The 14,541-nt window shown below is 39.9% G+C and overlaps 1 protein-coding gene across 2 annotated transcripts in view; it reads right to left on the reverse strand.

Moving 5' to 3' along the window:
* gabrb4 (gamma-aminobutyric acid type A receptor subunit beta4) overlaps positions 1 to 13,706 on the reverse strand; it is a 53,967-nt gene extending 40,261 nt beyond the window's left edge. For both annotated transcript variants that reach the window (XM_026181780.1, XM_026181779.1), the window contains exons 1-2: positions 13,010 to 13,706; positions 10,932 to 11,026 (exon numbers count right to left, since the gene is read on the reverse strand). In XM_026181780.1, coding sequence (XP_026037565.1) covers positions 10,932 to 11,026; positions 13,010 to 13,089 — 175 coding nt within the window. In that variant the 5' untranslated portion in view covers positions 13,090 to 13,706. The remainder of the gene's footprint in view (positions 1 to 10,931; positions 11,027 to 13,009) is intronic.
* Positions 13,707 to 14,541: the final 835 nt, after the last annotated feature.

Raw genomic sequence — 14,541 nt, forward strand, 5'->3', positions numbered from 1 at the left:
GCACTGCACAGCACATATTACACATGGAAAATAGCGACTAGCGTACTTTGATCTAGACTTTTAAAAAAAGGCCAAAAGGGGTTATAACTGATATGCAAAAGGCTATATGCAAATGATGCCATCATGCTTTTCACATCTTTGAATTTAGAAAAACATCTAAGAGATGAAATCCAGACCTGTTAAAGTAATTCAAAGTACCGGTAAATGAATTTCAATTCAGCCACATCATCCAAACTACGAAATATCCTTATGTTATTCTGAAATACACACTTTTCGACTGGTATTGGTACGAACTACTAAGTTTCTGGTACAGCTACATCCCCATACCATGGGACAAAAAAATCAACATTGCAGTACATTGTCTTGTGATACAATAATTAATACCCAGGAACCAAATATCAGGACAGACTCCCCCAAGTTAGCCTAACCAGAGTCTCTATTCATGACTATTGTAGAGCCTTCAGTATTATTGTGGGGTCGTAAAATATAAAGCACATTGAGGCGACTGTTGTTGTGACTTGGCCACTATGGATAATCTGATATCGCCGTGTTGGTGTTGTTCCCACATCATCATGAAAATGTTGTTCCAGGTTCAACATTGCAAGTGACCAATCACATTCTTGTGGCGTTATTCTTTTGCGCACCAAGCCATTCGTGCATTTATGAAATTCCAATGTTGCAAAGAAAATATCAAATCGACTTACCGTTTATTAAAGGGTTACGGTTAGGGTCAGGGTTAGGGTCAGGGTCCGTTGATCGGCGGTTTCTCGCAGCTTAAGTACAGTTTTTTGTTTTACGGCGGTTTTTCCCGAAGTCGCAAAAGTATGACGTCACAACATTCTGATTGGTCACTTGCAATGTTGAACCTGGAACAACATTTTCATGATGATGTGGGAACAACACCAACTAGAGCTGGGCGATAGAACGATAACGATATGTATCGCGATATAACTTTTACCCGATAGAGAAATTAAGCTATCGCGATAGACCTCACCGCTCTTGTCCTCTTAAAAGAAAAAAAAAAAAAAAAAAAAAAAGGTCAGCCAATCCAAATTAAGTAACGCAGAGCCGAACCAATCACAGCCGCAGCGTCACGTCGCGTGACTTGTTACGTACAGCACAAGTGCCAAGCCGCACGTGTGTTTGTTTGGGAAGCAGCCAGCGGGTAATGGAGCCAGCGCGTAATGGAGGAAATGAGTGTGCCGACTAGAAAAATCAACCGAGCGTGACCGAAGAGAAAACAGATGATGGTTCCAATGCCGGAGAGATTGTCGAACGGAAGAGCCATAGAAGTTCCGTAGTGTGAAGGTATTTCGGCTATTTCAAGTCTGACAAAAAACAGAGTAGCGTGCACTGTAAATTGTGCCGAAAGCAAGTCTGGAAATACAATAAACTGGTGCATGCGTCACACTGTGCGCCACGTTATTGTTTCGGTGAAATGAATTTCTACAATACTGTTACTGTTAATTCTACTCTCTGCAGTGTTTAAATGCTTACATATACACACAGTTACTGTCCGTCCACACATACGACTCGGTTCTGCTTCTATGCCCCAGCTTTGTTTACTTTTTCCCACCGAGGCTTCTAGACTTCTGATTGGCCAACATTTCTGCACGGTTAGGAATCTAGCCCCACCTGCTGCTTTGGCATGTTTATAGCAGCGTTTTCCTTCATTTCTCCCTTTATGTGTGGACGGGATTATTTTTTAAAACGAAAACGGAAAATCTCCGTTTTCAAAAGTACCCGTGTACGTGTGGACGTAGCCTCAGTCTCTGACTGGAAGCGCTAATTCGTCATTCGGCTTTTGTCAGACTAAAGTAACTGTTAAAACTGTTTGAAAAGCTAAGCTATACAACAAGGAGAGATTGAGAATTTCCTTTTAGTTCTCAGTTTATTTGATATTGACAAAAGTTAGTCAGTTTTGTCTGTTCTTCTGTAAAACAAACTAAGATTTATTTTTAGAATTAATATTTTGTTTCTAAGTGGAATTGACAATTTAGTCTGTTTCGTTTTTTCTATTTTGAAACTTAAACGCTTTAGTGGCTGCCTTTTGTGTAGTTTGCAATATTTGCCTTTATTTATCTGAAAAAGTCTCATGTTCCTTAAGTACATCTACCCTGTTGAACTTATTATGGGAAATAAATATTTAAATCAAAACATGCTGCTGATTATTTCACATTTTACTTGTGAGCAACGGCACATTTAAATCTTACAAATATAGTTATTTGGCTTATATCGTGATAGATATCGTTATCGCCTGAAATGAAAAAAACATATCGTGATATGAAAAAATCTCATATCGCCCAGCTCTAATTTCCACTGGAAATGCCTTTTGGTTAAACTGTCAGCAAGGAATTTCCATTTGCACTGTTAATTTTTTATATTATATAACTTTAATGCACATAAAAAAAACAACTGTTTGTGAAAAGTGAAAATACATTGATGTTTTTTTTTCCACTAATAAAATTGTGGAGTTGTAAAGTATTTTGTCTAGTGTCAATTATATCGTCAGTTATATCGTTATCGCAAATTTTCAAATGTATATCGTGATAAATATTTTTGGTCATATCGCCCTGCTCTAACACCAACACGACGATATCAGATCGTGCTGGCCACTATATACACTGAATCAAACTGAATTGAAATGTACTCCTTGTTGAGTCCTTTGTTTTGTTTTTATTTTTTAGATAAATCAGGGCAAAGTAAATGATGTTAAATAACTTGCAATAAAGAAAGAAAAAAAATCACAGTATATAAAATGGTGGCAGGAAAATCGGGCAGGTAATAATACTGTCACATTTTTAAACTGCATGATAAGCATATACACAGACAGACACACTTTCCTTGTATCACAATATTGTCACCAACATGATAGCACGGTATCATGACTTGCTTAAAAAATGTTTTCTTGCTGTTGCTAGAAAATACAGTCACTACAAGGTACCACCAAACAGTATTATAAACTTATTATGTGACTGATTATGAGGTCTGTTAAGAAACAGTTTGGGTAATTCACATACTACTTTTTTTTTTAGGGACTATCACTTTTATGAAAACCTACATAATAAATGATGAAGTCATTGTGTAACACGTTAAAGCCATGTGTCAGAGAAGCCGTGATTCAAAGTGTGGCCTGTGGTGCATGACTACCAAGGTTGGCTGTGTTATCCAAGATAAGCAGCATTTGTAGTCAAGTTTTATTGAAGTGTCGGACAACTTGACTGAGAAAAAAATGATTTAATGCGGAGACATGCAATTTCTCGAGCACACTTGAGTGTCTTTGTGTGCATGCATGCAAGGCTACGTAAATGAGAGAAGGGTGAGATAAAAGGGTGAGCCGGAAGAAGAAAGGCAGAAGAGATGAACAAACCATGGTTTTCAAACTGCAGATAAACTGAATTTCTGTAACTTCTTTGATTTATCACCTGTTTATCGGCATACAATGTTGCAACATACAACAGGCTATACTGGCGAAGGGTCAGGCTAATGTTGGGATAAACTGTATAATAAATTGTAGCAGCTGTAAACAGTCTTCTTTCTTTCATAAAGGTGGAGTGGGTACACTATCTGGAACACTTTTTAAATCTGGCTTCTTGAATATCTCCTCATGGTCTCCTATCCATTCTGTGAGGCATTGGTATCTTTTTTTAAAAAGCAACCATTCGAATGGCTAAAATTGTGTATGCGTAAAGGCAGGAATGCGCATTCTTTTCGTCAGTTTTATAAAGCCATGCATACACATGACCCTCTTTTATAAATCTCAGCTGTTGAGTAATTGTACGCACAAGCAGAAGCCTGATTGATTTAGCCATAAGGGGATGCAGACACTCCCTTAATTAATCATTTACATATAAAATCAACAAGGAAGATGTGCAATTTTGCAGAATTTGTAACAGCGACAAATTAGACAAAGAAATGAAATCACAAACAGGAAAAAGGTGTTTACTGGATCTTTAATGAAAGTAATATGCCAGACTGATCTATATAGCGCCTGCCTGTCAGCAACAGGGGGCGATCTAGCTCATGCACTGAATAGCGGAAAGGCGTTGTGGGGGCAAGGAATCATTGTGAGTGCGAGGGGCAAAAAACTGGAATGTATTAACATGCTGAGCATCGCAATGAACTCACAGAAGGAAAGATAATGTTTGTGAGAATAAAATTTCTACAAGATGAGCTAAAATCAGGCAGTAATGAAGAGCTGCGTTCATTTTGTTGTAAAGAAACCTCAGAGAGTTCAAAGCCCTGAAGATGGATGCAGACGTTTCTCAGTTTCGGCTTGACAGAAAGCTTTACAGCCCCTGCACTAGCTGTTTGCTAATTCTCTACCTAGCTAAAGTTAGTTACATTACTTGGCATTCATTTGCTTTGGTCAAACTTGTCTTTTAAAATTTGAGTCTTAGCTTACAAAGAAAGCTGTTGAGTTGTTTTCTAAAAGAAAATCTTAGATGCAGAGAAAAAACTAGGGCTTCAGTCACATGGGCCTAAAGACCAGTCTGTGATAATCTGGCAACCACTGGTGGGTAGGGAAGAAGGTGTGTTCCCAAGTTGGTTGGCAAGTGGCTTATGGCAATTGCTGTAAAATTGATTTCTAAAGCTCCCATCATGAATACCTAGAAATTGGTTGGTGGCCCCCTGTCAATCATGGGTCATTAGGAAAAAAATGTTGACTGCTGAGTGCTTGGTAGAGGTTACCAGTAGTAGTGAAGTGATATCAGTCACAAAGTGGTATATAGTGCATCACAGAAAACAGAGATCTAATTGCTTTGGTCACTAGCAGATTGCCACGGTTGCCTGCAGTTTGTAAGGAAGTCCTCACTTGTCTGCAAACTCTCAAGGCAGTAGTGAAACTAACTGTGAAATGTGAAAACCGGAAACAGAGAAATGTTTTGTCTGCAATAGTAAGGCAGACATATCACACAAGTCTAGTAGGGACCAAAGCAATTACAGAGACATTTTTGATGTGGAACCCTTGTGACTGGTGGTTGCCAGAAAGTCATCAACCATTCTCTAGGTCTTTTTGACTGGACCTTGAACATGTCATTGATAAGACTTCCATCCAAAACAGACCAAACCATCAGGATTTCATAGCAATCGGCATACACATTAGAGCAATTCTTCACAATAAAATCATGTTGTCTAAAAGGACAACTAAAGAGAAGAAGTTCTGGAGATCAAAATGTGTACATGAAAAGGCTGCAATAAGGAAGTGGTCTATTGCTGTCTTAACATTGTTGCAGCCAGCAGAAAGTGATTGGAGGATTCAATGGTCTTCTGCTTGACAGGTAGCTCTGCTCGCTAACTCGCTACCTAGTTTGCTAATTCAGTCAACTGGGTGATATATTCAATACATTCAAAATGGTAACCAGCACAGGTCTCAGTATAGATGATGATAACCAAAATTAATCTTCATCACTGTGACCTTTTAAGTCTAATGTCTGACAACAGTCATGGTACCAGATACATTGTTGTCGGACTGGTGCTGCCACCGCTGGCAAAATGTGAGAGATGTCGAGCAGAGAGTGCAGAGAGAGTCTGGCACCTCCCGGGCTCTTTCAGATAGAAATTTGACACTTGTCATTAGATGCAAGAGAGGTGTAACCATTCTGGACCATATTTGCATCCATATTGCACCCACAAGATTTTTGCATAGTACATTATGCACAGTATAAATTGAATGTTCTCATACTCAGATATTTTACACACCATAGCATGAATGTCTGTTCTTAGACATGCTGACCTTTGTTTTTAAAATGATGTCTACAGCTTATGATAATAATCTAGCAGGTATACTGAATGTAAAGCAATGAGTTCTGTAAGTTCTCTGGGCCCTATTTATACTTCATTTCTTTGTGAACCTGGTAGTATTGTGGGGTCAACTGCAGGAAAAAACAATCTCAAAACTCGCCAGAGTACTTTACCATGTGCAAAAATACCTTGCGCCCAACAAGTATCTTGAGACCAGTGGTCTTCTTGATAGCTGCAATTTTCTACAATGAACCTTTACCAGTTACAAGTCCACTGTGATTATTTACTAGGTACCTGATCTATTGCCTTTTTTCAGGCATGACACAGACTCTTTGGCTCTTCAGCACCTGCCCCAGGTTTCCAAGGGGCTTTGCCATTGTAACCTATATAATCAAAATGCTGTCAAGGTGCAGAGGCGCATGAGGAATACCTTGCAGCAGAGCTTCCCGTGTTCACTGAAAAATGGGGCTTACTGTCAAAAACACTTGGTCAAGAGCAGCCGACCATGTGCCATGGAGAGTCAACTGTCTGTTTTCCCCAGCAGGTGATCTTACTGATGAGTTACTTCACTCCACTGGCTCAGAGTTCCAGTCTGCGAGATTACTCTTTGATTCGCTTGATAACATGCGGCCAATTTCAAGAGTGTTGGCATTCTGTAGCATACGATTGGCATGTGTTGAGTGGTTGCACCCGAACAAAACCTGCAATGATAAAATATTGCTAGCTTAAGGAAGCATATCTGTCTACAGAATGCTTTGCCAGTGAGGCTGCTTTGGAGCCATTTTGGTTCTCCTTCTTGTGTAGATTTTGATGTTACAAGCTACTCTGAAAGAGTGAAAACATAGACGCTAGATGCACTGTTACCTGAGAAAGACTTAAGACTCTCAAAGATCAACTGATCACTCATAATTACATGTACTAGACAAAGAAATTAGTATCTGTATATTAAGATGAAGTCTGGTGCTGCAGTTAAAAAAAAATGCAAATCATTTTAGGTAATTGTAACAATTGCAAGTCTTCAACAAGCTTAACCGGCTTATGGATTTGAAAAATAAATGCATGTGCATCCACAGCCCCTGCTCCTCTCGACAGAGTACTAAATCATTTATCAGATTTGTCAAATGGGATGGTTGTGGAACAGTAGACGAGTGTAAATGTTACATGTTCTGGATCTGATTCTTGTACCTGTGGTTAAATATGAAAGTGGAAAAAATATTCAATTTCCAATATTTCTTTATTTCATTATGAATAGAAGAAAATATTTCTTTTAAACCCCCTCATTCTTATGATAACATACATCTCTTTCAAATGTAATAACCCAAAACATATATAGTCAACCAAAGCCCTCCATGACTATTTCTAGTATTTTTGCACTTACCTTGAATTTCCCAACAAATATTTCTATGAAATCAAAGACAGGGACTACCCCAACAGAAGGTGCATCATCATCACTGAATCATGATAAAGACCAACCAGTTTTAGAAGATATCATTAAACACATGACCAACACCACTGTGCTCCAATAACTAATAAAGCTTTACTGCTTCAGTTGTTGCTCTTACTCCCTACAATGTCTGTGAACTTTTAAAATGTATAGTCTCATTAGTGTGTCCTATTTTCCATTTAGTATGTGTTCAAGCTTTGATTCTCTTTGCAGATTTACTAGTATCCCCAAATTGGGCATATTCCCAAAATCCACTATTTTCCAATTAATTGTAAGACACTGTCATACATCACTGTGAGTCATCTGCCTTACATGAACAACACACCTAAACAAGTCCACACAACACTTTTCAGTATGCTGGAAAGTTCTCATGGAATGAGCACATTTTAAGAAAAGCATTTGAATGCACAATTTGCTGCTTAGTTCAAGCTAGTTAGAATCATTTAATGTCATTAAAACTATGTTTCATCCTTATTTCGTTATAATTCAACATTAAGTGGGAAAAGATAGACCTCATCAGTATCAATGCAGCAAACAAGCAAGTACTGGTGGCAGAAGCTGTGAAATGCAGCTGAGCAGCGACACGATCAACCAACCGTCCATTTTTTGGTAACTTGTGAGTGTTTTGTTTTTTTAATACAAGACACAGATTTCCGTACAATCAGGTCCTGGATTGAGTAGCAGCAATTGCATTGGTATGAAAACACAACTGATTCAAAAAGAGCAAATGTGTTTAAAAAAATATTGCTGTGCTTAAAAAATGATTCTTTCTTTACCAGGTCTGCAATGCGCTGGCTGAATTTAAATCAATGTAATGCATCATTCAGAATTGCGATTGAAAAATCAGCACTGTTACCATGGGCGGTTTGTTAGGCGGTTACAACCGAGGACTACAATCCAAAGAGAAGACACGCACACCCTTTTTGCAAGAGATCACTAATCAAACTGTTTTTTCTGCAAAATTGAAAAACAGTAATAGTAATTCAACCAATATCATGATAGTATAGAAGTAATTTGGGACTGTTGAGCTATTATCTTTAATTCCAGTCGGTTCACAGATCAATGGGAAGAGGAGAGCACTGTTCAAATGGAATGACTGCAGAGTGGACTTTCCATTTAAATAAACGATCTGAATAATATCACGCATCATCGTCCTATTTCTGACCACTCAGTGCACAAGCTTTTTCCACCAACATACACCTCTGGGCTGATCTTTACTTCTAATATGGGTGTTGGCCAGGCCGATAGCAATCACACTCACTGTCCTGCATTGTGCCAAATTAAAATCCTCCTTCTTGAATCTCCAGTGCTGAAGGTCATCAGCAGCAGTAGCACAGCAGAAGCAGCTGAGTGATGTTGGAAATATCAAGACATGATGGACTACAGCTCTCTGGCCCGAGGGTAAAGCACAGCTACTCCCTGCCTGGGATACTCACTCCTTAAAACTTGCTCTACTTACTCCAACACATTCGCAGCTTGCTACAGAATAGCAGCCTGTGACTAACAAATCTTTAGGCAATCAATATCAATATAGATATTTAATATCATTCAATGTCGAACCAGAAATCAAGGCAATTACTTGAATTGATGGTAATATAGAGATAAAAGAGGATGCTGCAGTGTTAATCCATTTGTTTATTAATTTAAAACATTGCTGATTTCTCAGCTGCACAAAAATGAAATCATTCACATAACACAAAACGCTGCCTATATCTTCTTAACATTGAACATTTCGGAACAGAAACCTTTATTTTTATTCAAAATCTATGCACAAAATTCCTGATTATATTCTGATATTTAATAGATACTTTGGTAATTCACCCACAAGAGATATGCGATGGGAATTATGGCATTGTGTTTTTATATATTATGTAAGTCATTATGGCGAAGTAAAGTGATTGTTGCTTGCTTGCCAATTCGACATGCCGAATCCAGCTTTTTTTTGTCTTTTCTGACCTTTAACAACAGCAAAAACGCTACACAGATTCAACAGTTCTTGGTCACATTTAATTCTTTTGTCTGCTTTGAATGGCGGAACTGGTGAGCTACAAAACTGTTGCTGGTGAGCGGGACAATAAGGATGAGTTCAGACCCGAAACACTCTTCAAATTGCTGCCAACTGTCATGAAAGCACAAATTAAAACGCCAGAGAGAAAACACAATAGACTTGGCATTTGCAAGCACCAGCTACACAGCTATGGCGCTACATAAATGGGACCGAGGAATGTGTGAATCTGTTGCAGAAACATTGACTTTGAAACATTTGTTTGTATTTGAGTGATATTTAATATTGTCAAACGGGGCTGGGTCTTGCTGGGTGATAATATCCCAACTGAAATTGGCTGCAAAACTAAAATGAAATGTGCAATGTCCAAAACTACTGCTAGGCATAACGAGCTTGTTTCAACAGTCGGAAGCAAAGTGAAAATGGCATTTCGTTGCTGCTTTGTCTTATTTCCTTTCACTGAGTCTTTGAAACAACTCTGGAATGGCAGCACTCCAAAACACAGAACAAAGACCTAACCTCAACTATAACATAGCATATTTAAAAAAAAAAAAAAAATTTCTTTTCTTTTCTTTTCTTTTTTTGTTTGTTTGTTTGTTTGGGTTTTTTTGTTTTGTTACAATAGCTAACATCAGCCTAACGCATCTTGGCACATAAGCCTTCATCAGAGCAGCCAACCAGACGAAGGTTATATGAGGAGGCACACCTGCTATATGTTTTTCACTGCTTGCTCTCATTCTCATCAAGTGTAGTGTAGTCACAGGGCTGACAAGCTGCAGCCTGCAGCATATTTTAAAAAAGGTACTGGTGAACAGTGTGCATCTATTTAATAAGCGTAATTTAGATCATGTATGTTAAAGAAAACCACTATCAGCCAAATAAGCCTCCTAAATGTATGCAAATGTATGTCTGTTTACATTTGAAATGAAATTCAATCAAATCTACAACCCTGAACATTTTTTACAGCAAAACAAAAGCAACGCTGCCACAGCTGGAAATGTTAACTTTATGTTATCTCAATAACTTAAATGTCAAAAGGAAACCAACCACTGGCTTTTCATCCTGTACATTGTAAGTACACATGATCTACTTAATTTGCAAAAGAAAAGCTTTAATTCTTATTGATTTTTTTTCCCCAAACCTTCATTTTACACAAAAGAGACCCAACGAATTACCTATTAAAGTACCAACAAATTAATATAGATTGTCCAGCTATTTTCATACTTCCGCTTTAGTTAAATAGCTTCAGTAAAACAATCACTCTACGTAGCAAACAAGAACGAGTTGTCCTCCGTGTTGTATACTTTAAAGAATCATAAAAGCAAACATTATTGTAATGAGCAAATGCATAATTTCCAGTAAAAGTTAATGGGCCAAATGTATGGCGTAATGTGCAACGCAGAGGCCATAAAACATCTCTAATCAGAAGTGCATTCAGAAAAGTATTGAAAATCAGTGCATTCAGTCTGCCAGATTTTAAAAGACATAGCGTTTGACGGCTCGTCTCCATGTATGCCCTACTTCTAGAGGAGCAGCCATCTTCGATTATGTGGATAGATGCATAGTAATGACATGGTAGCAGTCACTTCAAAGCTCATCCCCATTTCTTTTTTTTTTTTGCCACAGGCCAACTCTTCGGCAGCTCTCGGCTTAGGGATGACTCGTAGATATCATCATGACCAAACCTTGAATTGTTAAGACCCTCGACCCATAAACAGATGTAATCATGACACGTACCTCCAAAATCAGGCCTTAAACGGATGTCATATCCCTTCAGCAACTTGTCCACGGTGGTCTTGGCCACAGACATGCCGGCGCTTCCAATGGAGGAGCTGGAGGGGAGGTGAAAATCCAAGAGGCATTTTTAAGCAGCAAAAGCAGAAGTGTCCAATACTTTTATCACAAACATTACGCATCTCTGCAGCACACCTACTGAGTGATAGTAGCCTGAAAACTGTGCTGCACATACTCTATATTCCTTTTCAAATGTCACATTTGAAAAGGAAGCCCTGATAAGGTGTTAGCAAAAGGGCAGAAGGGGACTTTGGATGTTAAACAACACCTCGCTTACAAATAATCCCATCCACGCGTGCATCCCACGTCCTTCAAAGTAAACATTATTTCACTACCAGACTCCAGATTTAATCAAAACGCAAAGAAAATAGCACTGCAAAGAATTAAATCCATGCAGATGCTTTTTTATTTTCTGTGTTACTCTGAGGTGCACCTGATAAAATGTTAAAACAATCCCATGTTTGTATCATAACTGGAAATGCTTGAAAAACGTGCTTTGCATTGTGCATTATCCCCCTCTGCCCCACCTACAGCATATTCATCAAATCGGTTGAGGGGGTGCAATGATGGTGCACCTGTCAAACGTTTTATATTGATGCCAGTCCTTCAGAAACAATGGTGTTAAGTGTAACAACGTCACAGTTTATTTGACTCGCCATCAGCTAAAAGCCCAGCGTGATTCAGTGGCGTGTGTTTTAATAAGCACGAGGTTATAGCAAAAAGCCTCCCATTGTGCCGTCAGAAGCACGGGCCTCATCAGTCTGAGCCCGGAGACAGACCACCTCTCCCTGGAGGAACTGCATAGTCCACTCTAGTCTGAGTGGCATCTATAACATTGGTGCCATGACCTGCATCACCTAGCAGAGAGCAGCTCTCCAGCTGAGGTTCCCTATTACAAGGAAGGGGCTGAATGAGTGTAGAGGGAGGGTGTGCATGCATGCGTGTGTGAGGGGGGTAAATTGCTCCCTTGGTATGGCAGGAGCACTACTGCCCACGGCTCAGTCAGGGAATCACTGTTCAATTAGCTCATAGGCAGTGCAGCTGTTCATCAAGCTGGGCAGTTGCAGGGCCGGAGGGTTTGACACCTGACAGCATCATGAGGGAATCTGCAAAAATCAAACCCTTTCATTTGCTTGGGTCAGACTATTGTAATGGAATCAGATGTCAAAAGGTGCAGCCCAGTGTTCTCAGTGAGCATTTCACTCTCATAAGGGAAGCTGCAGGTTGCTGCAGACCATGAAAAAGGAGTAGGCCACAAGGGATGAAAGCTACATCAGTTCCTCTAAGATCAAAACAACTACGGAACTGATCAGGAGACTGACACTGAGACGTTATCCATGAAGTCTTGTGCAGTAATTTGGCAATGGTGTAAACATTTAAAAGCCATGGCACATGAATTAAAAAAAAAAAATACGTTGCAACGTTAAAGGGCTACCCTGTCATCTATGTGGAGAGCAGCAGAGGATGACAACCCGCCAGGATTCCTTCTCAAAATCAGATTGAAACACGTATATAAATATACAAAAAGGAGCAAGTGGGCGACAGCAGTATGAATACGAACATTAGTTGGCGTTGAAAATTAAAAGGGTTTTGCTTGCTGGATACAGTGCTGTAGTTCACAGCTGCGGACAGCTGCTTAGAACAGCGTAATCAATCGATGATCGGCTGATTGATTGTATCGCTTAATCATCGCTCAAGCCTACAGTGCCTACTCAGGGCTGTCATTTTACACAGTCTCCCCAGACAACACACACACACGTATATCCCCATTTTGATATCGGGAGTAGGTTACGTTTCACAATGGGCTTCTGGTTGTGCACGCGCATGTTTTTACGCTCGCGCGCGCCAAAGCGCCGTCTAATAGGGCATATATCGGCAGCAATGCCCCTAATAAGTAGGCCTGGGTACCCCGTTAATGCGATTTGCCACATCTGAGCCTTTTATTGACCGGTAATCACGTCTACGGGTGTGACAGTTCGTAATTTCTTTTCTTCTTTTTCTTCCAAGCGACATTTTCTTACCTTTGAACAAAGCATACGAAGGACAAAGCCGCCAGAGCAGAGAAAATTCCACATAATTTATCTTCTTGGCGACCCAACATCTCCACAAATCCTTCTATATAGTTCCTATAATCCAACCGGTCCAGTGGTCCTCCCGAAAATGCAGAAAGTAAAAATCGGCAATAAAAAAATAATTGCCTTTTAAAAATGCCGAATAAACTAGCCTACATCTATGCATGCGATGTCTTCATTAAAATATGCTTTAGGGATGGGGGTAAAAAGAAAAAGAAAAGAAAGAAAAAATCTGGTAATTGGCCCCCGCTGCTTCTTCCCCGGCTATGGAAATCCGTGCAGGTCACAGAGCCCCTCGACCAACACCAGAAGATCAGACATCTTGCTCAAAAAACGGCATACCTAATACTTTTAAAAAGTGATGACAAGTGTTCTTCCCCCTTAAAAACAAACAAACCAAACAAACACGGGCATGAGTGACTGAGCAGCAGCCTCTTGACGATCAAATTGGTGGATGAAATTTCCCAGTCCAAATCTGCAGATGAGGCATGGTTCCAGCGATGCTCTGGCGCCAGACTATTCCACAACGTGGTGTTGTTAAAAGATATTTGTTTGAGCTTGGAAACGCGCGTCGTCTGGAGGGGAGCGGTGGGTTTGTATTACAAAAAAAAGAAAGAAAAGAAAAGAAAAAAATTAAATCTTCATTCCCCCGCTTCTTTTCTTTTTTTTGTCTTCCCCCTCTGTTGTTGCTGCTGCTGATGATGATGATGTAGATCAGCGCAAAGTCACTGAGGGGAAAATGCACATTGAAAAAGCACTGGGTAATATCTGATGCAGACGTCAGAGCAGGCTATATCACTCCTCTGGTGGAGAAAAAAATTAGATGCCGAGAAATATGGATGGCCCCCCCGATACGCCAAATGCAATGTGTCACAACGTCGGATTAGCCTACATGTTAAAGACGCAAACCTATTCGAAAAGTCCACTTGCCTCCGCTGCCCGGCGTTAAATGGCGCTTGAATACGTTATTAGGGTCCGGTGGTCTTCTCCTGGAAACACCGAACCAATGACCAAAGAGATATGATGAGGGAATCTCGTCTCCTGTGTTTTCTTTCTGTTTTTTTCTTTTCTTTTCTTTTTGGATCTCTGCTTTTAAAATAAAATAAAATATCCTACTAAGGGGTGAGGAGGGAGGGGGACACCTAAGGTGAATTCCTTAGCGACAGGCTGTTCATGCGCTGAATTGTCTCTCTGAAGCCCATTAGGATGCTGGAAGTGTGTGCCGGTGCGTTTCCGTGCGTTTCTTCCACTTTGCCACATTTCTGAAACACGCGCACTTACGCATGAAGGCGCTCACCCACACACAAGTCATGCATGCGGGCACACTCGCGAGCGCACCCACGGCATGGAAACACGCACGTCGAATTTATTTATTTATTTCATTCCTCTTCAGCATGTTTTCCCCCCCGTATTAGTAACATAAACACTGGGAAATTGGCAACACGCGCACACCACAATCGGAGAATCACACGAGCTTGTGT

The sequence above is a fragment of the Astatotilapia calliptera genome, chromosome 10, assembly GCF_900246225.1.
Source record: "Astatotilapia calliptera chromosome 10, fAstCal1.2, whole genome shotgun sequence".
In the NCBI taxonomy this organism is placed as follows: domain Eukaryota; kingdom Metazoa; phylum Chordata; class Actinopteri; order Cichliformes; family Cichlidae; genus Astatotilapia; species Astatotilapia calliptera.